At 48.6% G+C, this 25,937-nt stretch overlaps 1 protein-coding gene and 1 pseudogene across 4 annotated transcripts in view; one reads left to right on the top strand and one right to left on the bottom strand.

Annotated features, from left to right (window-relative positions):
• Positions 1 to 1,742: 1,742 nt before the first annotated feature.
• LOC121397060 lies at positions 1,743 to 9,008 on the top strand (annotated as a pseudogene).
• Positions 9,009 to 10,052: 1,044 nt separating this feature from the next.
• Positions 10,053 to 25,937, bottom strand: part of gpsm1.L (G-protein signaling modulator 1 L homeolog) — a 67,549-nt gene continuing 51,664 nt past the window's right edge. For 2 of the 4 annotated variants that reach the window (XM_018228983.2, XM_018228982.2), the window contains 3 exons: positions 13,347 to 13,506; positions 11,501 to 11,703; positions 10,053 to 11,424 (listed from right to left, as the gene is read on the bottom strand). In XM_018228983.2, the coding sequence (XP_018084472.1) occupies positions 11,233 to 11,424; positions 11,501 to 11,703; positions 13,347 to 13,506 (555 nt within the window). In that variant the 3' untranslated portion in view covers positions 10,053 to 11,232. Of the gene's footprint in view, positions 11,425 to 11,500; positions 11,704 to 13,346; positions 13,507 to 20,799; positions 21,093 to 25,937 lie in introns of those variants that run through there. The other 2 variants (XM_018228984.2, XM_018228985.2) reach the window with 2 other exon arrangements.

Genomic DNA, 25,937 nt, shown 5'->3' with positions numbered 1-25,937 from the left:
CTAAGAATGGGGAGATTGTATCAAGCGATCAAGATCTTCTTTTAATTATATTTCTGGCAGATCTATATATTCGTAAAGAATTGGGCTTTTGTCTTGAATGCCCCAATAGCGCAGGGGTAAGACGTGAGCTTTGCGCTATAAGGGTCGTGAGTTCAATTCTTACCACAGCCCTGGGCTTAGTGATCCCGTTAAAGCGTTATAGAACTAAATATTTACTAAGAATTGGGAGATTGTATCAAGCCATCGAGATCTTGTTTTAGTTATATTTGTGGCAGATCTATATATCCGTAAAGAATTGGGCTTTTGTCTTGAATGTCCCAATAGCGCAGGGGTAAGATGTGAGATTTGTGCTGTAAGATTCGTGAGTTCAATTCTTACCACAACCCCGGGCTTAATGATCACTTTAAAACGTTCTAGAACGATATAGCTACTAAGAATGAGGAGATTGTATCAAGTGATCAAGATCTTGTTTTCGTTATATTTCTGGCAGATCTATATATTTGTAAAGAATTGCAGCTTAACCTTGACTGACCCAATAGCGCAGGGGTAAGACGTGAGATTTGCGCTGTAAGAGTCGTGAGTTCAATTCTTGCCCCAGGCTTAGTGATCACTATAAAACGATATAGTTACTAAGAATGGGGAGATTGTATCAAGCGACCAAGATCTTGTTTTAGTTATATTTGTGGCAGATCTATATATTCGTAACGAATTGGACTTTATTCTTGAATGTCCCAATAGCGCAGGGGTAAGACGTGAGATTTGCGCTATTAGAGTTGTGAGTTCAATTCTTACCACAACCCCAGGCTTAGTGATCCCGTTAAAGCGTTACAGAACTAAATATTTACTAAGAATGGAGAGATTGTATCAAGCGATCAAGATCTTCTTTTAATTATATTTCTGGCAGATCTATATATATATATATATATATATAGCAAAGAATTGAGACTTGTTCTCAAATGACCCAATAGCGCAGGGGTAAGACGGGAGATTTCCGCCATAAGGGTCGTGAGTTCAATTCTTACCACACCCCCGGGCTTAGTGATCGCGTTATAGAACGATATAGTTACTAATAATGGGGAGATTGTATCAAGTGATCAAGATCTTGTTTTCGTTATATTTCTGGCAGATCTATATATTCTTAAAGAATTGCAGTTTTGTCTTGAATGTCCCAATAGCGCAGGGGTAAGACGTGAGATTTGCGCTATTAGAGTCGTGAGTTCAAATCTTACCACAACCCCGGGTTTAGTGATCCCGTTAAAGCGTTATAGAACTAAATATTTACTAAGAATGGGGAGATTGTATCAACAGACCAAGAACTTGTTTTCGTTATATTTCTGGCAGATATATATATGTATAAAGAATTGCAGCTGAATCTTGAATGACCCAATAGCGCAGGGGTAAGACGTGAGATTTGCGCTGTAAGGGTCGTGAGTTCAATTCTTACCACTGCTGCGAAGTGGAACTTGTGGGCCAGATTTCAGATCCAGTCAAAGAAGCATCTGAGATGTGTCTTTTCTCTTTAAAGTGCTGAAAACAAAATAATCGATGATAAATTTACCAAAAACAATGTGAGATCCTGTCTGGCCAGGTGGCTCATGGGATAGCACAACCGGTGGGCCAGACTTTGTATCCCACTGGGGTTCGAATCCATTTGAAGCAGCATCTGAGATTTGTCCTTTCTCTTTAAAGTGATGAACAAACAACATAATCCATGATAAATTTACCAAAAACAATGGAGGATCATGTGCAGACAGGTGGCTCGTGGGGTAGCCGTGCTGGGTAGCAGAACCTGTCGGCCTGAGTTCAAATCCCATCAGAGCGTGAGTTCAAATCCCATCTGTGACTGTGCGGATCACAGGCAGGTGGGAGAGGAGGGCGTGAGTTGAAATCCCGTCTGAGTGAGATCCCTGTGGGTGCCCACCCACACTGCCAGATGGGTAAGGAAGGCCGGAATAAACATGGTTGGGACATGCGTCCTTGCAGCTCTGGGGCCCAGGCTGTGTCTGGGCAGGGCAGTCTCAGGGTGGAGTCCAAACTCCAGTCGAGGCCCTATCTGCAAGGTGTTGTGTGTCTCTGTGTGTGTGTGGGTATCCTTCAAATATGTACAGGCAGCTTAACAGCTCCTGACCAAGCTCCACTGGGGCAGCACCAGGGGTGTCCCAGTGGAGTGACAATAGGACTAAGTGGTTATGAAGAAAAAAAAAAGAAGAAAAAAGTGACACTTAGAATTTAAATACTATAGCTTCTTTATTAAATAATGCTAAGTGCCACTTTTTTCTTCTTTTTTTTCTTCATAACCACTTAGTTCTATTGTCACTCCACTGGGACACCCCTGGTGCTGCCCCAGTGGAGCTTGGTCAGGAGCTGTTAAGCTGCCTGTACATATTTGAAGGATACCCACACACACACAGAGAGAGACACACAACACCTTGCAGATAGGACCTCGACTGGAGTTTGGACTCCACCCTGAGACTGCCCTGCCCAGACCCAGCCGGGGCCCCAGAGCTGCAAGGACGCATGTCCCAACCATGTTTATTCCGGCCTTCCTTACCCATCTGGCAGTGTGGGCGGCACCCACAGGGATCTCACTCAGACGGGATTTCAACTCACGCCCTCCTCTCCCACCTGCCTGTGATCCGCACAGTCACAGATGGGATTTGAACTCACGCTCTGATGGGATTTGAACTCAGGCCGACAGGTTCTGCTACCCAGCACGGCTACCCCACGAGCCACCTGTCTGCACATGATTCTCCATTGTTTTTGGTAATTTTATCATGGATTATGTTGTTTGTTCAGCACTTTAAAGAGAAAAGACACATCTCAGATGCTGCTTCAAATGGAATCGAACCCCAGTCATGGAATACAAACTCTGGCCCACCGGTTGTGCTATCCCATGAGCCACATGGCCACACAGGACCTCACATAATTTTTGGTAAATTTATCATGGATTATTTTGTTTGTTCAGCACTTTAAAGAGAAAAAACACATCTCAGATGCTTCTTTGACTGGATTTGAAATTTGGCCCACAAGTTCCACTACGCAGCAGTGGTAAGAATTGAACTCACGACTCTTCTAGCGCAAATCTCACGTCTTACCCCTGCGCTATTGGGACAGTTGAGAAAAAAACGCGTAATTCTTTAAGAATATATAGATCTGCCACAAATATAATTAAAAGAAGATCTTGATCACTTGATACAATCTCCCCATTCTTAGTAAATATTTAGTTCTATAACGCTTTAACGGGATCACTAAGCCCGGGGTTGTGGTAAGAATCGAACTCACGACTCTAATAGCACAAATCTCACATCTTACCCCTGCGCTATTGGGACATTCAAGACAAGAGCGCAATTCTTTACGAATATATAGATCTGCCAGAAATATAACGAAAACAAGATCTTGATCGCTTGATACAATCTCCCCATTCTTAGTAAATGTTTAGTTCTATAACGCTTTAACGGGATCACTAAGCCAAGAGCTTTGGTAAGAATTGAACTCACGACCCTTACTGTGCAAATCTCACGTCTTACTCCTGCGCTATTGGGACATTCAAGAGAAAAGTGCAATTCTTTACGAATATATAGATCTGCAACAAATATAATTAAAAGAAGATCTTGATCGCTTGATACAATCTCCCCATTCTTAGTAAATATTTAGTTCTATAACGGGATCACTAAGCCCAGAGCTTTGGTAAGAATTGAACTCACGACCCTTACAGCGCAAATCTCACGTCTTACCCCTGCGCTATTAGGTCAGTCAAGGTTGAGCTGCAATTCTTTACGAATATATAGATTTGCCACAAATATAACTAAAACAAGATCTTGATCACTTGATACAATCTCCTCATTCTTAGTAGCTATATCGTTCTAGATCGTTCTAGAACGTTTTATAACGTTTTAAAGTGATCGCTAAGCCCGGGGTTGTGGTAAGAATTGAACTCACGAACTTTATATCGCAAATCTCACGTCTTACCCCTGCGCTATTGGGACATTCAAGACAAAAGCCCAATTCTTTACGAATATATAGATCGGCCACAAATATAACTAAAACAAGATCTTGATCGCTTGATACAATCTCCCCATTCTTAGTAAATATTTAGTTCTATAACGCTTTAACGGGATCACTAAGTCCGGGGCTGTGGTAAGAATTGAACTCACAACCCTTTCAGCGCAAATCTCACGTCTTACCCCTGCGCTATTGGGTCATTTAAGGCCCGCCCACAAATCTTTACGAATATATAGATCACTTGATACAATCTCCTCATTCTTAGTAACTATATCGTTCTAAAAGGCCTTAACGAGATCATTAAGCCCAGGGCTGTGGTAAGACTTGAACTCAACAAACAGCACAAACCACACTTCTTTTTTGCCACACCTGAAAGTGATCTCTGATATTGATCACATGATAGAAACTCCCCATTCTTAGTAAATATAGATTTCTAAAACATTTAGACAGCACTTTAAAAACCCCATCAAGTTTCCTTTTAATGTTGTCATCTTCAGTAAACAGGAATCTAAATATTTCAGATGGAACCTTTTTCATTTTTTCAAAGGTTTTAGGGAGAGTTTGGTGCCTTTTTTAAATACAGGTATGGGACCTGTTATGCTGAATGCTCGGGACCTGGAGTTTTCCAGATAACGGATCTTTCTGTAATTAGGATCTTCATACCTTAATTCTACTAGAAAATCATATAAACATTAAATAAACCCAATAGGCTGGTTTTGCTTCCAATAAGGATTAATTATATCTTAGTTGGGATCAAGTACAAGCGACTGTTTTATTATCACAGAAAAAAGGGAAATAGTTTTTAAAAATCTAAATTTTTGGTTATAATGGAGTCTATGGGAGTCGGCCTTTCCGTAATTCGGAACTTTCTGAATAACCGGTTTCCTGATAACGGATCCCATACTGGTTTCTATCATGTGATCAATATCAGAGATCACTTTCAGGTGTGGCAAAAAAGAAGTGTGGTTTGTGCTGTTTGTTGAGTTCAAGTCTTACCACAGCCCTGGGCTTAATGATCTCGTTAAGGCCTTTTAGAACGATATATTTACTAAGAATGAGGAGATTGTATCAAGTGATTGAGATCTTGTTTTAGTTATATTTACCAAAGCTCTTGGCTTAGTGATCCCGTTAAAGTGTTTTAGAACAATGTATTTACTAAGAATGAGGAGATTTTATCAAGCGATCAAGATCTTATTTTAGTCATATATATGTGGCAGATCTATATATTTGTAAAGAATTTGCGTTTTTTCTTGAATGACCCAATAGCTCAGGGGTAAGCCGTGAGATTTCCGCTGAAACGGTTGTGAGTTCAATTCTTACCAAAGCTCTGGGCTTAGTGATCCCGTTAAAGCGTTTTAGAACGATCAAGATCTTGTTTTAGTTATATTTGTGGGAAATCTATTTATTCGTAAGAATTGAAGATTTTTCCTTGAGTGACCCAATAGCGCAGGGGTAAGTTGTGAGATTTCCGTTGAAATGGTTGTGAGTTCAATTCTTACCAAAGCTCTGGGCTTAGAGATCCTGTTAATGCGTTTTAGAACGATATAGTTATTAAGAACCTGGAGATTGTATCAAACGATCAAGATCTTATTTAAGTTATATATGTGGCAGATCTATATATTTGTAAAGAATTTAAGTTTTGTCTTGAATGACCCAATAGCGCAGGGGTAAGACGTGAGATTTCTGCTGAAACGGTTGTGAGTTCAATTCTTACCAAAGCTCTGTGGTTAGTGATCCCGTTAAAGCGTTTTAGAACGATGTATTTACTAAGAATGAGGAGACATCAAGTGATCAAGATCTTGTGTAAGTTATATTTGTGGCAGATCTATATATTCGTAAGAATTGAAGCTTTTTCTTGAGTGATCCAATAGCGCAGGGGTAAGACGTGAGATTTGCGCTCTAAGGGTCGTGAGTTCAATTCTTACCAAAGCTCTGGGCTTAGTGATCCCGTTAAAGCGTTTTAGAACGATATAGTTACTAAGAACCTGGAGATTGTATCAAGCGATCAAGATCTTATTTTAGTTATATATGTGGCAGATCTATATATTTGTAAAGAATTTAAGACTTTTCTTGAATGACCCAATAGTGCAGGGGTAAGACGTGAGTTTTCTGCTGAAACGGTTGTGAGTTCAATTCTTACCAAAGCCCGTTAAAGCATTTTAGAACGATATAGTTACTAAGAACCTGGATATGTGATCAAGTGATCAAGATCTTGTTTTAGTTATATTTGTGGCAGATCTATATATTCGTAAAGAATTTAAACTGGATCTTGATTGACCCAATAGCGCACGGGTAAGACGTGAGATTTGTGCTATAAGGGTTGTGAGTATGAAGAAAAAAAATAAGAAAAATGTGACACTTAGAATTTAAAGAATAGCTTCTTTATTAAATACTATAGCTTCTTTATTAAATAATGCTAAGTGTCACATTTTTCTTATTTTTTTTCTTCATAACCACTTAGTTCTATTGTCACTGCACTGGGACACCCCTGGTGCTGCCCCAGTGGAGCTTGGTCAGGAGCTGTTAAGCTGCCTGTACATATTTGAAGGATACCCACACACACAGAGAGAGACACACACAACACCTTGCAGATAGGGCCTCGACTGGAGTTTGGACTCCACCCTGAGACTGCCCTGCCCAGACCCAGCCGGGGCCCCAGAGCTGCAAGGACGCATGTCCCAACCATGTTTATTCTGGCCTTCCTTACCCATCTGGCAGTGTGGGCGGCACCCACAGGGATCTCACTCAGACGGGATTTCTACTCACACCCTCCTCTCCCACCTGCCTGTGATCCGCACAGTCACAGATGGGATTTGAACTCACACTCTGATGGGATTTGAACTCAGGCCGACAGGTTCTGCTACCCAGCACGGCTACCCCACGAGCCACCTGTCTGCACATGATCCTCCATTGTTTTTGGTAATTTTATCATGGATTATGCTGTTTGTTCAGCACTTTAAAGAGAAAAGACTCATCTCAGATGCTGCTTTGACCCCCAGTCCCCAGCCATGGGATTGCAACTCTGGCCCCGGGTTGTGCTACTCCATGAGCCACCTGGCCACACAAGACCTGTCCTTGTCTTTCGTATATATATATCATGGATTATGATGTTTCAGCACTTTATAAAGAAAAGACACTACTCAATCGCGTCTATGGCGAGATTTAAAGCCAAGTCCCCAAGCGAAGAGAGCTGAACTCATGCGCTACTACACAACAGTGTCACCTTGTCACATAATATCCATCTGTGTCTCCTGCGGCTCCATCCTTGTTATATGGTATTGACCCAACTCTCCATAGCAGACTTGGAAGAGGCAAACGCGGCCAACCATGGAGTCTCTGAGCTGCTCACAAATGTTACAGCAAGAAAACAAGAGGCTTCTCCAGCCTTCAGCTTGGGTTTCTCCAGGAGGCACAACAGTTGGGAAAAGCCCAGCTCTACGTGACACAGTTGGGAATTTTTATAACCTGGAAATGATTGCTCCCTTACAGGCTATGGAGAGCCATGAGCAGAGAGAATTGTCACTGCAGAGTTAATAAAACTGACATGTGGTTTAATGGGGCCTCCATAGAGGCTGGTCTGGATCTGGATAATATGTTCAAATTGTGCCCCATTCCTGCAGCTTTGTGTGGGAGAAAGTGTATGTAATGAATGAGGAGCATCTCAAAGCTACAGGTCCTTGTGCAGAGACCTGAACGTTCCCGTGTCCAGCATATACAAGGTTAAGTGTGAGGCCCATCTCCCTGGATGCCAACACCAGACAAATATTGATCAATGATTGCACAGAAGGAAGCTGCCATTTTGGGTGGAAGAACCTTATTCAACTGGCACACACAGAGTCAAGCTGCCATTCACACACAACCACGTGCTCCATCCACTGCCAACTCCACGGCTCTGTTGTAGGAGACCCAGGAAAATCTCTCCCAATTAGAGTCGGCTAAAACACAAGTCGAAATCCTTCCAGGAGAATGTTCTGTGGAGAGAACGGCAGAGGAGCACCCAATACCCAGCACGGCAGAGGAGCACCCAATACCCAGCACGGCAGAGGAGCACCCAATACCCAGCACGGCAGAAGAGCACCCAATACCCAGCACGGCAGAGGAGCACCCAATACCCAGCACGGCAGAGGAGCACCCAATACCCAGCACGGCAGAGGAGCACCCAATACCCAGCACAGGAGCACCCAATACCCAGCACAGGAGCACCCAATACCCAGCACAGGAGCACCCAATACCCAGCACAGCAGAGGAGCACCCAATACCCAGCACAGCAGAGGAGCACCCAATACCCAGCACGGCAGAGGAGCACCCAATACCCAGCACGGCAGAGGAGCACCCAATACCCAGCACGGCAGAGCTGCACCCAATACCCAGCACGGCAGAGGAGCACCCAATACCCAGAACAGCAGAGGAGCACCCAATACCCAGCACGGCAGAGGAGCACCCAATACCCAGCACGGCAGAGGAGCACCCAATACCCAGCACGGCAGAGGAGCACCCAATACCCAGAACAGCAGCACCCAATACCCAGCACAGGAGCACCCAATACCCAGCACGGCAGAGGAGCACCCAATACCCAGCACGGCAGAGGAGCACCCAATACCCAGCACGGCAGAGGAGCACCCAATACCCAGCACGGCAGAGGAGCACCCAATACCCAGCACGGCAGAGATGTAACAGGTGAAATCAATGAAACCAGAACAGGTTGAAAAGGAAACACTACATCCTCTCACTGCAACAGGAAACAATGATTTGCACAACTTACCTGATCCCTCACTTATTACTTATAGGTCTAACACTTACCTGCTTGTTCCAGAGTGAGCCCAGGAGTTGTGTGGCACAGGCTCGGCAGGCAGCAGGCAGATTAGAAAAATCCATAATTCGGCTGAAAATGTATTTGGCTGCAGCAGCAACCTTCCACTTCATGAACAACACAGACTTGTTTAATCAAATAATTCACTTTAAAAACAATTTCCTTTTTCTGTGTAATATTAAAACAGTCACTTGTACTTGATCCCAACTCAGATATAATTAATCCTTATTGGAAGCAAAACCAGCCTATTGGATTTATTTAATAATTATTTAATATTTAATAATTACATAATATTTTAGTTTACTTAAATATCCGAACCTGTTTACGGAAGGGATTAAATGGACTTTATTTCTCTATAAATGAGCAATTCACAGGGAGACGTTTCTTTATTGAGATTCACTTTGGAATCAGACAAAAAAGAAGATGATGGAGCTGCCCTTATTGTAGGCGCAATGTGTAAAAACCAGTTGAAATTGCTGCATCATTTGCACTTGAGCCGCACTTCTTGGAACCCATTGAGATTATAGAGACAATGAGGGGAATTGACAAAAGTGGAGAGAGACCATTTCTGGAGGAAAACACTTTCTCTATATTCACAGAAATCCACCTAAATTCAGACTCAACCGCCACTTTTGACATTTTAGTGAAAGAAAGACAATTGTGACCCCCCCCTCCCCATTTGAAAGCTATCGCTACTTTTTATGACTCCTCTTTCTATTCAGGCCTATTCATATTCCAGTCTCTTATTCAAATCAATGCATGGTTGCTAGGGGAATTTGGGCCCTAGCAACCAGATGGCTGAAACTGCAAACTGGAGAGCTGCTGAAAAAAAAGCTAAATAACTCAAACACCACAAATAATAAAAACTCAGAATATCCCTCTCTACATCAAACTAACAGTTCATTTAAAGGGGAACAACCCATTTTAATGGAGGCCACACAAGGGTGGATACCTGTTTAAAGACACAAGAGCCCTATAGTTGATCATGTGTTTCTCCTGTTAGAGGAGCGATGTGGCCCCGGGGCCCTGCTAGTCAGACAGGAGACTTGGGGGGACAGGGTTTAGTGTGGAATCCCCCACATTCTGGGCACAATTATTAAATTCATGTTGGTGTTGCACAATTAAGGGCCGGGTCTATAAAACGGTCATCAGCGGTTGGAGGGGGGCACGCAACTGCCAGTCTCTTACTAAATCCCTTCTATAGCCCCCCCCCCCCCAAAGACACAAAGGGACCACACGGTTCTTCCACAAAATATTTTTATGAAGCACAAGAAAAGATTTTCTATTTAATTTGGCAGTTTGTCTCTGTAGATTCAGCAAATAATAAATAACTCTGGGCTGTCCCAGTTGCGGTTCAACTACAACTCCCAGCATGCCCTCCAGTCCAACATTCAAGTACAGGGTTGGTTAGATCAAGGAGCCCAAAGTCCAGCTTTGGGGGGGGGGGGCAGTTGTGCGGGAGCTAATGCAGAGATTTGTGATGGGGGGGGTACTGCTGCTTTGTCTGACCCCCACTATAGATTAGGCTGATGTGATTGGTGCACTGGTGAGACCACTGAGTGACTACTTACCTGCAACCCTCACGATTTTGGGGTGTGTTTGTATGGGGGGGCCCCCTAGAGTCACAGTTTCCATGGCACCAGCGTAAATACCCCCGTGTGACATCAGCCTGGGCTTCTGTTTGCTTAAAGCCCCCACTTTACCCTGTGAATGTGATCTGGGGGGGCAGCAGAGGAACAATTGTCCCATAGAGCAGGGGTCCCCCAACTGCCGCAGACAAACCTGAACTGGGCCGCCGAGCCAAATCCGCATTTGATGCAGACGCACTGAATCTGACACTTGTGATCCTGAATCTGACACTTGTGATCCTGAATCTGACAGTTGCGATGAATTTGATGCCCCTCCACTGGCTTTACACCAGTCCCTGGAGCAAATAAGGTTGGGGAGCAGAGCAGGGTGAGGGTGCAATGAATAGACTGGGGATTAATGTACTAATGGCGTGTTACACGTATGTCTGTAGATTTATACATATACCTGCTACTGATGATGATGCCTTTAATTGGCAGTTTCTCCCCAACAATTAGATTTTGTATAAAATCCATTTCGTGTGTGTGGGGTAATTGCCCTTTAATGAATCAGGTCAGTGGGGGGAGGGGGGGTACTGACATTACAAACACTGGACCCTGTGCTACTTGCCGCCAGTTTTATTCAGTGTGACTTACACCTGGCAGTTGCCTCGGCTCTTGTAGCCCTTTATAAAATTGCCCCGGGGGGAGGGGCATCAGTTCATTGGGTAAGAAAACAGTCATAAAAACAATTTGTCCAAAAAACACTGAACGGCCGACCCTCCTGCCCGGGGCAGATACTCGGCACTTCCATACAGAGCAGCCTTGGATAAGTCCGTGTGTCTGTCCTGACGTTCAGCTGTTGTTCATGGTCAGTGGGTCCGGCCGAGCCTCTTCCTGTTGGTTTGAGGAGAGATCCACTCGCTGTTCGTCTATGCGCTTGGCCTGGACTCTCTGGATGAGGCTGAAGAAGTCGTCGTCGGGCACGGTGGGACCCCTGGGGATGGCGTCTGGGGGGGCGCACCTCTGCTCGTCTATCCGGGAAGACTGAAAGAGAAGAGACGATGAGCAGGCAAGTGTCAGCGAGTGGGTGAGAGAGGGGCAGCGTGGGAGGGGCTGGTACCTGGCACTTCATTAACATATTGAAGAAGTCGTCGCCCGGCTCCTCCCCTTCCACTCTCAGGTGGCCCACGTTGTTGTGCGTTAGCCGCAGGCCCGGCAGTTTGCCCACACTCGCTCTCTGCTCGTCCAGTCGCCGACTCTGGCAAGTGGCAATCAAGTCAAACAATTCCTCCGTCTGGGGCGACGCCATCAATGAGGGGGAGGCTGGGGGGGGGGAGAAAGGACACAAGGCTGAGAGTTGCCCGACTGTAAGTGACACCAGGCACGACCCCCCTATTTACCCCAAACTATTTGTTCTGATACAAAGCGCCAAGCTCAGTCTCTGATGCCCATATAAATACCCCCGGCCCCCCAATCATGTTCATTCTTTATCACAGTGTGGCCTTTGTACAGGGAGGGGCATTGCCGGACATTTAACCGGCACTTTACCTTTAAATTCTGTTTTTGTATGTTCTACAATGGCCTCTTCTAAACAACTTTTCAGTTGGTCTTCATTTTTTTATGTACAGTTTTATTATTTGCCTTTTTCTTCCGACTCTTTCCAGCTTTCAAATGGGGGTCACTGACCCCATCTAATAAATGCTCTGGGCACCTGAACCTTCAGCTAAGGGAGCGGATCCAAACTGTATTGTAGTGGAGCAGATTTAGTTAAATGAAAAGCAACCAATGAGCACTCAGATTACACACACCAATCACAAGAAAGCTTTTAGACTCCCAATGGCAAAAGCTGTTCCATAAAGTCAGGGGCTTCCAGCGGGAGCCATCTTGGTGCTCTCATTAGTGAAGGCAAAGCCAAATGACCCAAAGATAAAGATTGAAATAAAAGGTTTGTGTTGATATAAAATGAAGGAGAGAGAACCGTCCTATAGACATGAATCAAAGGGGAATCTCTAATCAGTAATCAATATAATCATATTAGGAGTCGTCTGTTAATTACGTCTCCCCCTCAACTTGAACAACAACGTTTGGCCACATTAATGTGAGTTACTCGTTACTCGTGTGTTTCCCAGTTATTTCTATACACGTCTGATGTAGGAGTGGCGGCTCCACTACAGCTGAATAGCCGGGGGCATTGGCCAGAGGGCTCCCTATTGCCCAGTGCAGACAGTTTAGCGGATGGGACACTATATAGTGGTGCTGTGCAACTTGTGTGCTACTGTTACAGGTAAGGACAATAGAGGTGTTACAGGTAAGGACAATAGAGGTGTTACAGGTAAGGACAATAGAGGTGTTACAGGTAAGGACAATACAGGTGTTATAGGTGAGGACAATAGAGGTGTTACAGGTAAGGACAATAGAGGTGTTACAGGTAAGGACAATACAGGTGTTACAGGTAAGGACAATACAGGTGTTACAGGTAAGGACAATACAGGTGTTACAGGTAAGGACAATACAGGTGTTACAGGTAAGGACAATACAGGTGTTACAGGTAAGAACAATAGAGGTGTTACAGGTAAGGACAATACAGGTGTTACAGGTAAGGACAATACAGGTGTTACAGGTAAGGACAATACAGGTGTTACAGGTAAGGACAATACAGGTGTTACAGGTAAGGACAATAGAGGTGTTACAGGTAAGGACAATAGAGGTGTTACAGGTAAGAACAATAGAGGTGTTTCAGGTAAGGACAATACAGGTGTTACAGGTAAGGACAATACAGGTGTTACAGGTAAGGACAATACAGGTGTTACAAGTGATATTGATACAGGTGTTACAGGTAAGGACAATACAGGTGTTACAGGTAAGGACAATACAGGTGTTACAGGTAAGCACTGCAGTCTAGGACTTGGGCTTTGGTACTGTGGGCTCTGAGGCTAGGGGTGTATTTGGGCAGTTGTGTCACTTACATATGGGGTCCTCCAGCACTGGCACAGGGGAAGTCGAGGTCTCGGAGATTCCCGTCTCGGTCTCGTCTAACGTACATCTCTGTTCGTCCATGCGGCTGCTCTGGAATTTACTCAGGAGGTCAAAGAAACATTCCTCATCCGATGGGGCCCGATTGATTTTCTGCAAAATAAACAGAATTTCTTATGGATTCCCTTCCCGGACACAGACTTTCCTCTTCTGCGATCAATAGGCCAGTTCCATTGTCTCTGCTAGTAAATATTGATTGGGAATCCTTCTGTCATTCCTTCCCATTAGTACCACTTACTCACCCCCTACTAACCGCTCTTAGGCTGATACTGGTGGTAACTTTAATTGTGTTATAGACTGAATAATTCAGAGCAACTTTTAAATTGGTCATCTATTTTTTATAGTTTATTTGCCTTCTTCCAAATAGGGGTCACTGACCCCATCTAATCTAAAAAAAAATAAAATACACATTGTTATTGCTACTTTTTATTCCTCTTTCTATTCAGGCCTCTCCTATTCATATTCCAGTCTCTTATTCACATCAGTGCATGGTTGCTAGGGGAATTTGGACAAGAGGGGAGATGCTCTGCAGGAGGTGGGAGATGGGGGGGATGCTCTGCAGGAGGTGGGAGGTGGGGGGATGCTCTGCAGGAGGTGGGAGATACTCTGCAGAAGATGGGGAGATGTTCTGCAGGAGACGGGGAAATGCTCTGTAGAATATGGGAAATGCTCTACAGAATATAAGAGATGTTGTGCAGGAGATTAGGGAAATGCTCTGCAGGAGGAGGGAGATGCTCTGCAGGAGGTGTGAAATCGGGAAATGCACTGCCAGAGATGGGGAGATTGGGGGAAATGCTCTGCGGAAGATGGGAATATACTCTGCAGAAGATGCTCTGCAGGAGCTGGGAGAGATGCTCCGCAGGAGGTAGGCGATCGGAGAGATGCTCTGCGGGATATGGGAGAGAAGCTCTGCGGGAGGTGGGAGAGAAGCTCTGCGGGAAGTGGGAGAGATGCTCTGCGGGAAATGGGAGAGATGCTCTGCGGGAAGTGGGAGAGATGCTCTGCGGGAAGTGGGAGAGATGCTCTGCGGGAAATGGGAGAGATGCTCTGCGGGAAATGTTCTGCGGAAGATGGGAGAGAAGCTCTGCGGGAGGGATGCACTGTGGGAGATGGGAAATGGGAGAGATGCTCTGCGGGAGGGGGGAGATGCTCTGCGGGAGAGAGGCTCTGCAGGGGATGGATAAGATGCTCTGCGGGAGACCGGAGAGAGGCTCTGCGGGGGATGGATAAGATGCTCTGCGGGAGACGGGAGAGATGCTCTGCGGGAGACGGGAGAGATGCTCTGCGGGAGACGGGAGAGATGCTCTGCGGGAGACGGGAGAGATGCTCTGCGGGAGACGGGAGAGATGCTCTGCGGGAGACGGGAGAGATGCTCTGCGGGAGACGGGAGAGATGCTCTGCGGGAGACGGGAGAGATGCTCTGCGGGAGACGGGAGAGATGCTCTGCGGGAGATGTTCTTCGGAAGATGGGAGAGAAGCTCTGCGGAAGGGATGCACTGCGGGAGATGGGAGAGATGCTCTGCGGGAGGGGGAGATGCTCTGCGGGAGGGGGAGATGCTCTGCGGGAGGAATGCTCTGCAGGGGATGGATAAGATGCTCTGCGGGAGACGGGAGAGAAGCTCTGCGGGAGACGGGAGAGAAGCTCTGCGGGAGACGGGAGAGAAGCTCTGCGGGAGACGGGAGAGAAGCTCTGCGGGAGACGGGAGAGAAGCTCTGCGGGAGACGGGAGAGAAGCTCTGCGGGAAATGGAAGAGATGCTCTGCGGGAGATGTTCTTCGGAAGATGGGAGAGAAGCTCTGCGGAAGGGATGCACTGCGGGAGATGGGAAATGGGAGAGATGCTCTGCGGGAGGGGGGAGATGCTCTGCGGGAGATGTTCTTCGGAAGATGGGAGAGAAGCTCTGCGGAAGGGATGCACTGCGGGAGATGGGAAATGGGAGAGATGCTCTGCGGGAGGGGGGAGATGCTCTGCGGGAGGAATGCTCTGCAGGGGATGGATAAGAGGCTCTGCGGGAGACATGCTCTGCGGGAGACGGGAGAGATGCTCTGCGGGAGAGATGCTCTGCGGGAGGCGGGAGAGATGCTCTGCGGGAGGCGGGAGAGATGCTCTGCGGGAGGCGGGAGAGATGCTCTGCGGGAGGCGGGAGAGATGCTCTGCGGGAGGCGGGAGAGATGCTCTGCGGGAGGGATGCTCTGCGGGAGGCGGGAGAGATGCTCTGCGGGAGGTGGATAAGATGCTCTGCGGGAGGTGGATAAGATGCTCTGCGGGAGGCGGGAGAGATGCTCTGCGGGAGGCGGGAGAGATGCTCTGCGGGAGGGATGCTCTGCGGGAGGCGGGAGAGATGCTCTGCGGGAGGTGGATAAGATGCTCTGCGGGAGGTGGATAAGATGCTCTGTGGGAGGTGGGAAAGATGCTCTGCAAGACGTAGGAGATGGGAGAGATGCTCTGCGGAAGAGATGTTCTGCAGGAGGTGGGAGAGATGCTCTGCAGGAGGTAGGAGAGGCTTTGCGGGAGACGGGAGAGATGCTCTGCGGGAGGTCGGAAATGGGGAAGATGCTCTGCGGGAGATGGGATAGATGCTCTGCGGGAGGTGGAAAAGATGCTCTGTGGGAGGTGGAAAAGATGCTCTGCAAGACGTAGGGGATGGGAGAGATGTTCTGCAGAAGAAATGCTCTTCAGGAGGTGGGAGAGATGCTCTGCAGGAGGTGGGAGAGATGCTCTGCAGGAGGGATGCTCTGCAGGAGGTGGGAGAGATGCTCTGCAGGAGGTGGGAGAGGCTTTGCGGGAGATGCTCTGCAGGAGACAGGAGAGATGCTCTGCGGCAGAGATGCTCTGCGGGAGGTGGGAGATATGCTCTGCGGGAGATGGATGAGATGCTCTGCGGGAGGTGGGAGAGACGCTCTGCGGGACATTGGAAAGACGATCTGCTGGAGAGATGCTTTGCGGGAGAGATGCTCTGCGGGAGAAATGCTCTGCGGGAGGTGGGAGAAATGCTCTGAAGAAGAGATTCTCTGCGGGAGGTCGGAAATCGGGAAGATGCTCTGCGGGAGACGGGAGAGATGCTCTGCAGAAGGTCGGAAATGGGGAAGATGCTCTGCGGGAGACAGGAGAGATGCTCTGCGGGAGGTGGATAAGATGCGGTAGCGATGCAGGAGATAGATGAGACACTGCGGTAGAAATGCTCTGAAGGAGATTGGAAAGATGCTCTGTGGGAGGTGGGAGAGACGCTCTGCAAGAGATGGGAAAGATGCTCTGCAAGAGATGGGAAAGATGCTCTGCAAGAGATGGGAAAGATGCTCTGCAAGAGATGGGAAAGATGCTCTGCAAGAGATGGGAAAGATGCTCTGCAAGAGATGGGAAAGATGCTCTGCAAGAGATGGGAAAGATGCTCTGCAAGAGATGGGAAAGATGCTCTGCAAGAGATGGGAAAGATGCTCTGCAAGAGATGGGAAAGATGCTCTGCAGGAGAGATGCTCTGCAGGAGAGATGCTCTGCAGGAGAGATGCTCTGCAGGAGAGATGCTCTGCAGGAGGTGGGAAATGGGGGAGATGCTCCGTGGGAGATGGATGGGATGCTCCACGGGAGATGGATGAGATGCTCTGCGGAAGAGATGCTCTGTAGGAGATGGGAGCGATGCTGTGTGGGAGAGATGCTCTGCAGGAGGTGGGAAATATGCTCTGCAGAAGGTGGGAGCGATTTTCTGCGGAATAGAAGCTCTGCGGGAGGCGGGAAAGATGCTCTGCGGAAGGCAGAAGATGCTCTGCGGAAGGCAGAAGATGCTCTGCGGAAGGGAGAGATGCTCTGCAGGAGGTGGGAGAGATGCTCTGCAGGAGGTGGGAGAGATGCTCTGCAGGAGGTGGGAGAGATGCTCTGCAGGAGGTGGGAGAGATGCTCTGCAGGAGGTGGGAGAGATGCTCTGCAGCAGGTGGGAGAGATGCTCTGCAGGAGGTGGGAGAGATGCTCTGCAGGAGGTGGGAGAGATGCTCTGCAGGAGGTGGGAGAGATGCTCTGCGGGAGGTGGGAGAGGTGCTCTGCGGGAGGTGGGAGAGGTGCTCTGCGGGAGGTGGAGAGATGCTCTGCGGGAGAGGTGCTCTGCGGGAGGTGGAGAGATGCTCTGCGGGAAATGGGAGAGATGCTCTGCAGGAGGTAGGACAGACGCTCTGCCGGAGATGGATGAGACGCTCTGCGGTAGAGACGCTCTGCCGGAGATGGATGAGACGCTCTGCGGGAGATGGATGAGACGCTCTGCGGGAGATGGTTGAGACGCTCTGCAAGAGATGCTCTGCGGGAGATGGATGAGACACTCTGCAGGAGAGATGTTCTGCAGGAGGTGGGAGAGGCTCTGCGGGAGATGGGAAATGGGGGAGATGCTCTGCGGGAGACATTCTCTGGGGGAGACATGCTCTGCGGGACATTGGAAAGACGCTCTGCGGGAGGTGGGAGAGATGCGGGAGGTGGGAGAGATGCTCTGCGGGGATGCTCTGCAGGTGGGCGGGAGAGAACCTCTGCAGGAGATGTGAGGGATGCTCTGCCGGAGATGGGAGAGAAGCTCTGCAGGAGAGATGCTTTGCGGGGATGCTCTGCCGGAGATGGGAGAGAAGCTCTGCAGGAGAGATGCTTTGCGGGGATGCTCTGCCGGAGATGGGAGAGAAGCTCTGCGGGAGGTGGGAGAGATGCTTTGGGGGAGAGGTGGTCTGTAGGAGGAGAGATGCTCTGCGGGAGACGGGAGGGATGCTCTGCGGGAGGGATGCTCTGCGGGAGGGATGCTCTGCGGGAGGGATGCTCTGCGGGAGACAGGCTCTGCGGGAGACAGGCTCTGCGGGAGACAGGCTCTGCGGGAGACAGGCTCTGCGGGAGACAGGCTCTGCGGGAGACAGGCTCTGCGGGAGACAGGCTCTGCGGGAGACAGGCTCTGCGGGAGACAGGCTCTGCGGGAGACAGGCTCTGCTGGGGAGACAGGCTCTGCGGGAGACAGGCTCTGCGGGAGACAGGCTCTGCGGGAGACAGGCTCTGCGGGAGGTGGGAGAGACGCTCTGCGGGAGGTGGGAGAGACGCTCTGCGGGAGGTGGGAGAGACGCTCTGCGGGAGGTGGGAGAGACGCTCTGCGGGAGGTGGGAGAGACGCTCTGCGGGAGGTGGGAGAGACGCTCTGCGGGAGGTGGGAGAGACGCTCTGCGGGAGGTGGGAGAGACGCTCTGCGGAAGATGCTCTGCAGGAGGTGGGAGAGACGCTCTGCGGGAGGTGGGAGAGACGCTTGCAGGAGGTGGGAGAGACGCTCTGCGGAAGATGCTCTGCAGGAGGTGGGAGAGACGCTCTGCGGGAGGTAGGGAGAGATGCTTTGTGGGGATGCTCTGCAGGTGGGCGGGATGCGCTGCAGGAGATGGAAGAGAAGCTCTGCGGAAGAGATGCTCTGCGGGGATGCTCTGCAGGAGATGGGAGAGGTGGTCTGTGGGAGGAGAGATGCTCTGCAGGAGACGGGAGAGATGCTCTGCAGGAGAGATGCTCTGCAGGAGACGGGAGAGATGCTCTGCAGGAGAGATGCTCTGCAGGAGAGATGCTCTGCAGGAGAGATGCTCTGCAGGAGAGATGCTCTGCAGGAGAGATGCTCTGCAGGAGAGATGCTCTGCAGGAGAGATGCTCTGCAGGAGACGGGAGAGATGCTCTGCAGGAGACGGGAGAGATGCTCTGCAGGAGACGGGAGAGATGCTCTGCAGGAGACTGGAGAGATGCTCTGCAGGAGACGGGAGAGATGCTCTGCGGTAGAGATGCTCTGCGGGAGATTGGAGAGATGCTCTAAGGGAGATTGGAAAGACGGAGGGATGCTCTGCGGGGATGCTCTGCAGGAGATGGGAGAGAAGCTCTGCGGGAGAGATGCTCTGCAGGAGATTGGAGAGAAGCTCTGCGGGAGGTGGGAGAGATGCTTTGCGGGAGAGGTGGTCTGTAGGAGGAGAGATGCTCTGCAGGAGGCGGGAGAGACTGCAGGAGAGATGCTCTGCAAGGAGATGTGGAGATTAGGGGAGATGCTCTGCATGACGGGGGGAAGGCTGCACAATACTGAAGTTTACTCTCCAGTTGGATTTAACCCTTTCCAGAGTGTCACATGGAAGTGTTTAATAAATGTGTCCTGCCCCCCCCCCCATGTCACTCCCTTCAAGCCACTGGTACAAGACCTCTGTATAAACAACATCAGTCCCCAGTGCATGTATTTGTGTGTGGGGGGGATAATGCGGATCTTCAAAGAGACCGAGTGCAGGAGTGTTGGGGCAGTAAGTGGAGCAGTCACACTGTGTGTAATATTTAGGGCCACACACAACTCGGCCCCTCAGTTGTTGAACTAGAGCAGAGGATGCTGGGAGTGAGGGGCCCCTGTGTTAAGAGAGGAGCCAATGAGAATATTCACTGGGGGTTGTTATGGGGGGTCTGCACTAGAATAACAAAGATTTGGGGTGGAGACAACGGGCTCCATATACAGAGGATCAAATGTTTATGTGCAGGGGCCCCTGTGCATTGGCAGATCTATGGTACATGAGTCTGAACCCACAGTGCATCTCTGTATAAGGGATCAGACTCATTAGCCGTGCCTCGCAGTGTTACAGAAATATTCCCCACAGACAAGGAATATCCGCACGGAACACTGGGATAAACTGGGGAGTCAAGCCCCCCCCCCCCAATCTCATGAACAAGAAACCAGTAATTGGCTAGAACTTATAAAGGGCAAGTAAACCTTCCCCCCCCATTATCCTCATGTGACGTCTACAGACTGGACCCCCCCCCGTGTCTGAGCTGAAGTGGAGCAGCCGCATGGTCTGGCAGCAGAGTCTCCTCCCCCCAGATAATCAGTGATTAATACTCTCACCTGAGCCCAAGGATAAAGGGGTGCACAACTCATTAGCCCATTCACTAGCCCGGCCAAGACGATTTCTGTCTAATGGAGCCTAATGGTCAGACGCCTCGTGCCAGTGCCCTGCTCTGATTGGTGCCCACAAGACAGAGGGACAGACAGACCCAGTGGGCTTAGTGTGGGGAACAATAAAGTCTGTGTACACTGGCACACTTGGGGTTAATCACACGCAAGGCCGCCCAGATTCTGAGCATTTAACCACTGCCCCCCTCAATAGTCTTGTGATCGGCCCAATGGGGCATTAAAGGGCATTTAACCCCACGTTGCCTGGACTAAACCCAGACAAGCCAGAGCTCCATTAAAAGTTATTGGTCGGAGCAGCAGTGGCCCCTGTGATGTTGCTGAACTAAAGATCCAGTTGGGAGTTGTAGTTGAGCAAGTTCATGGGGGGGTTGATATGAAGTGACCATGAAACCGACAGTGGCCCCCCACAAGCCGACACCCCCAAACTGTCTCTACAGAGATACAAGGACAAGGGTTACTTACAGTTAAGCTGCAGCTCAGCATCAGTAGCTGCAAATCTGGAGAGGGACACACAGCTGTACCCCCACTTCTACTTCCACTGCACCCCCACTCACCCCCACTCTGCTCCCACTTCCACTCACCCCCACTGGATACAAGAAGAAGTCACGCAGGGCTCCCGGGTGGAGCAGAAGAGACAGCGGAGCAGAGACAGAGCTGCTCGTGCAGAGACTTCTCTTAAAGAGACAAGGCACAGTTTCATAGGCAGGGAAGGGGCAGGAGGATTTGCTGGAACAACCCATCAGGTGAGCACACCCCCTGCAGGTAGGAGCCCTCCCTCCCCCTCACACACGGCCCACTATAAATAGGAGAAAGGGAGCAGCAGCCCATTAGTCTGTTAACCCATTGAGTGCCAGCAGAAGCCGTTACTGTGACACGATGGCTTTACTATAGCAGCTACAGACAGATGCTGTGTGTGTGTATATATATATTATTATTATTATTATTATTATATTGTATGATCTGACCAGGGCTCCAAGTACATGCCCCTCCCCACTCTGGTCTGACATTTCATTGTGACATTTAGACTGTAAGCTCTACAGGGCAGGGCTTCTCAATAAATGAAATAAAATATTGGGATAAAATATTATAATAAAATATCATTATAATCAATTATAATAAAATATTGGTATAACATTATAATAAAATAGCAAACTATTGGTATAAAATATAAATTATAATAATTTTTTATAATAAAATATTATAATAGATTATAATAAAATATTGGGATAAAATATCAAATTATTATGATAAAATATAAATTATAATACATTTTATAATAAAATATAAGATTATAATAAAATATTGGGTTAACATAATAAATTATTGGGATACAGCAGCGCTGGGTGCAGTAACGGGGTTAATTACAGAAGTTTCCCGCAGAACTGGCAGTTGGTACAGCTAAAGCCGAGTGGTTAAAGGGGAGAGGGGGTGTCAATGTGCAATGGAATTGGCCAGTTCTCTCGTATAATTCACGTCTGACAGAGAAACTGCGACAAACAACTTACTCTCACAATCCCCAAAGTACTCGGGTCCCAATAATGGACTGCCATTCCCAGCATGCACTGCAGCAACTCCCTGCCCAGCACATATACACATTTATACCCCCTCTAACTGCTCCAGGCAGACAGACTCTCACTGCCACTTACTGAATCCCCCAATGAGGGTTAAAGTTGACCAAGATCAGCACAGGGGGGGTACATATACATATATATAATCTGCTCCCATTACAGTCAGTAGCTCACACTCTATTTCCATGTCACACAAGGGATTCCCTGCTGCTGCAGAACTGGGGCCAATATTTCTATCCGTTTATCTCAATTCTCACACAATTCTGCCCAAGGAAAGAGACGTGTAAATAACCAGTGACCTTGGAATGTTCTTCTGCCCCCCTGTTTGTACTCACCTCTTTATTACTGGGAACATCCCACTCAGCCTGGCCCCTCCCACTTAGCCTGGCCCCTCCCACTCCCAGAGTATGAGGGATGTCACACAGTAGGGCTGCATTTTTATTATTACAATTGTTTCTGCCCAAACACAAGCCAAGTGCCAACTGTACTACACACACACACACTACTACACACACACACACACACACAGTACTACACACACACACACACACTACTACTACACACACACACTACTACTACACACACACACTACTACTACACACACACACACACTACTACACACACACACACACACACTACTACACACACACACACACACTACTACACACACACACACACACACACACACTACTACACACACACAGTACTACACACACACACAGTACTACACACACACAGTACTACACACACACAGTACTACACACACAGTACTACACACACACACACACACACACACACAGTACTACACACACACACAGTACTACACACACACAGTACTACACACACACAGTACTACACACACACAGTACTACACACACACAGTACTACACACACACAGTACTACACACACACAGTACTACACACACACAGTACTACACACACACACACACTACTACACACACAGTGCTACACACACACACAGTGCTACACACACACACAGTGCTACACACACACACAGTGCTACACACACACACAGTGCTACACACACAGTACTACACACACACAGTACTACACACACACACAGTACTACACACACACACACTACTACACACACACACACACACTACTACACACACACACACACTACTACACACACACACACACACACTACTACACACACACACACAGTGCTACACACACACACAGTGCTACTCCCCCCTGCTCTTTCCATAATATCAGCCAAGCAACCTTGTGTCTAGTCTTGCAGCAAGGCCAGTCATGAAACAGTTACTTCTGTCCCAGCCCTCGGGCCACTAATGTGATTGATTTGGCTATTTATTGGCTCCACTGCTCAGACCCAGGTGCAAAAGCAGAACCAAGGCCAAACTTTCTATTGCTGCCACAGTCCTTCCATAGAGGAGAGAGAGCGAGAAGAAAAAAGAGGGACTGGGCGAGAGACTGGGGGGGAGAGAGAGGGAGATAGAGAGAGAGGGACTGGGGGGGAGAGAGAGAGGGGGACTGGGGGAGAGGGGGACTGGGGGAGAGAGGGGGACTGGGGGAGAGAGAGAGAGGGGGGGACTGGGGGAGAGAGAGGGACAGAGAGAGAGAGGGGGACTGGGGGAGAGAGAGAGAGAGGGGACTGGGGGAGAGAGAGGGGGACTGGGGGAGAGAGGGGGACTGGGAGAGAGAGGGGGACTGGGAGAGAGAGAGAGGGGGACTGCGGGAGAAAGAGAGAGAGAGAGAGAGAGGGGGACTGCGCGAGAGAGAGAGAGAGAGAGAGAGAGAGGGGGGACTGCGGGAGAGAGAGAGAGAGAGAGAGAGAGAGAGAGAGAGGGGGACTGCGGGAGAGAGAGAGAGAGAGAGAGAGAGAGAGAGAGAGAGAGAGAGAGAGAGAGAGAGAGAGGGGGGGGGACTGCGGGAGAGAGAGAGTGGGAGAGAGAGAGAGAGAGAGAGAGAGAGAGAGAGAGAGACTGGGAGAGAGAGAGAGAGACTGGGGGAGAGAGAGAGAGAGAGACTGGGGGAGAGAGAGAGAGAGAGAGAGACTGGGGGAGAGAGAGAGAGACTGGGGGAGAGAGAGAGCTCTCACACACACTGTTTCTGGTTGGCCATGAGTTCAATTTGCCCCTGAATTTGGTGCCGAGATGCAACAGACAAACCTTCATACAAAGGAACTAATCGTCGTCTCTTGGTGATTCTCACGGTGACAAAGCTGCGCCGACCTACGACTTTACTGAGTGACATGTAGGGATAATGGATGAGCCTTGAAAGGAGCACAAGTATAATAGCTCCCAATTATATCTCATTGTGTCAATAAATTGCTTATAAATCAAACTCACTGTTCTCTTCCAGCTGCTGTACAACTCCCTGTACAACTCCCTGTATACTCTCATCATTAAAGGCACGGCGTAACATATGCCCCCATGTCTTATTCCCATTAACTGAGAACTCACCCCTCACCATCACTTAGTCATTAGTGAGGGCCTGAAGTGGTGGAGGGGCCCAGTCTGAAGGCCAGTTAGGGGGAGATTTGGGGTGAGTGCTTATTTGTACCCTGGGTACCCCTGGAACTATAGCAGGGTGACACCCCAATGTTTCTATATATCTGTAACCTTGTTATGAGCTAAGGGGGCCCAGTCTGAAGGTCAGTTAGGGGGAGATTTGGGGTGAGTGCTTATTTGTACCCTGGGTACCCCTGGAACTATAGCAGGGTGACACCCCAATGTTTCTATATATCTGTAACCTTGTTATGAGCTAAGGGGGCCCAGTCTGAAGGTCAGTTAGGGGGAGATTTGGGGTGAGTGTTTATTTGTGCCCTGGGTACCCCTGGAACTATAGCAGGGTGACTGTTACCCCAATGTTTCTATATATCTGTAACCTTGTTATGAGCTAAGGGGCCCAGTCTGAAGGTCAGTTAGGGGGAGATTTGGGGTGGGTGATTATTTGTACCCTGGGTACCCCTGGAACTATAGCAGGGTGACTGTTACCCCAATGTTTCTATATATCTGTAACCTTGTTATGAGCTAAGGGGGCCCAGTCTGAAGGTCAGTTAGGGGGAGATTTGGGGTGAGTGCTTATTTGTACCCTGGGTACCCCTGGAACTATAGCAGGGTGACACCCCAATGTTTCTATATATCTGTAACCTTGTTATGAGCTAAGGGGGCCCAGTCTGAAGGTCAGTTAGGGGGAGATTTGGGGTGAGTGCTTATTTGTACCCTGGGTACCCCTGGAACTATAGCAGGGTGACACCCCAATGTTTCTATATATCTGTAACCTTGTTATGAGCTAAGGGGGCCCAGTCTGAAGGTCAGTTAGGGGGAGATTTGGGGTGAGTGCTTATTTGTACCCTGGGTACCCCTGGAACTATAGCAGGGTGACACCCCAATGTTTCTATATATCTGTAACCTTGTTATGAGCTAAGGGGGCCCAGTCTGAAGGCCAGTTAGGGGGAGATTTGGGGTGAGTGTTTATTTGTACCCTGGGTACCCCTGGAACTATAGCAGGGTGACACCCCAATGTTTCTATATATCTGTAACCTTGTTATGAGCTAAGGGGGCCCAGTCTGAAGGTCAGTTAGGGGGAGATTTGGGGTGAGTGATTATTTGTACCCTGGGTACCCCTGGAACTATAGCAGGGTGACACCCCAATGTTTCTATATATCTGTAACCTTGTTATGAGCTAAGGGGGCCCAGTCTGATGGTCAGTTCGGGGGAGATTTGGGGTTAATGCTTATTTGTGCCCTGGGTACCTCTGGAACTATAGCAGGGTGACACCCCAATGTTTCTATATATCTGTAACCTTGTTATGAGCTAAGGGGGCCCAGTCTGAAGGTCAGTTAGGGGGAGATTTGGGGTGAGTGTTTATTTGTACCCTGGGTACCTCTGGAACTATAGCAGGGTGACACCCCAATGTTTCTATATATCTGTAACCTTGTTATGAGCTAAGGGGGGCCCAGTCTGAAGGTCAGTTAGGGGGAGATTTGGGGGTGAGTGTTTATTTGTGCCCTGGGTACCCCTGGAACTATAGCAGGGTGAC

This window comes from Xenopus laevis, chromosome 8L, assembly GCF_017654675.1.
Source record: "Xenopus laevis strain J_2021 chromosome 8L, Xenopus_laevis_v10.1, whole genome shotgun sequence".
NCBI classification, from domain to species: Eukaryota; Metazoa; Chordata; class Amphibia; order Anura; family Pipidae; genus Xenopus; species Xenopus laevis.
Note: the sequence above shows the minus strand (reverse complement) of the source record. Positions and strands in the feature narration are given on the sequence as shown.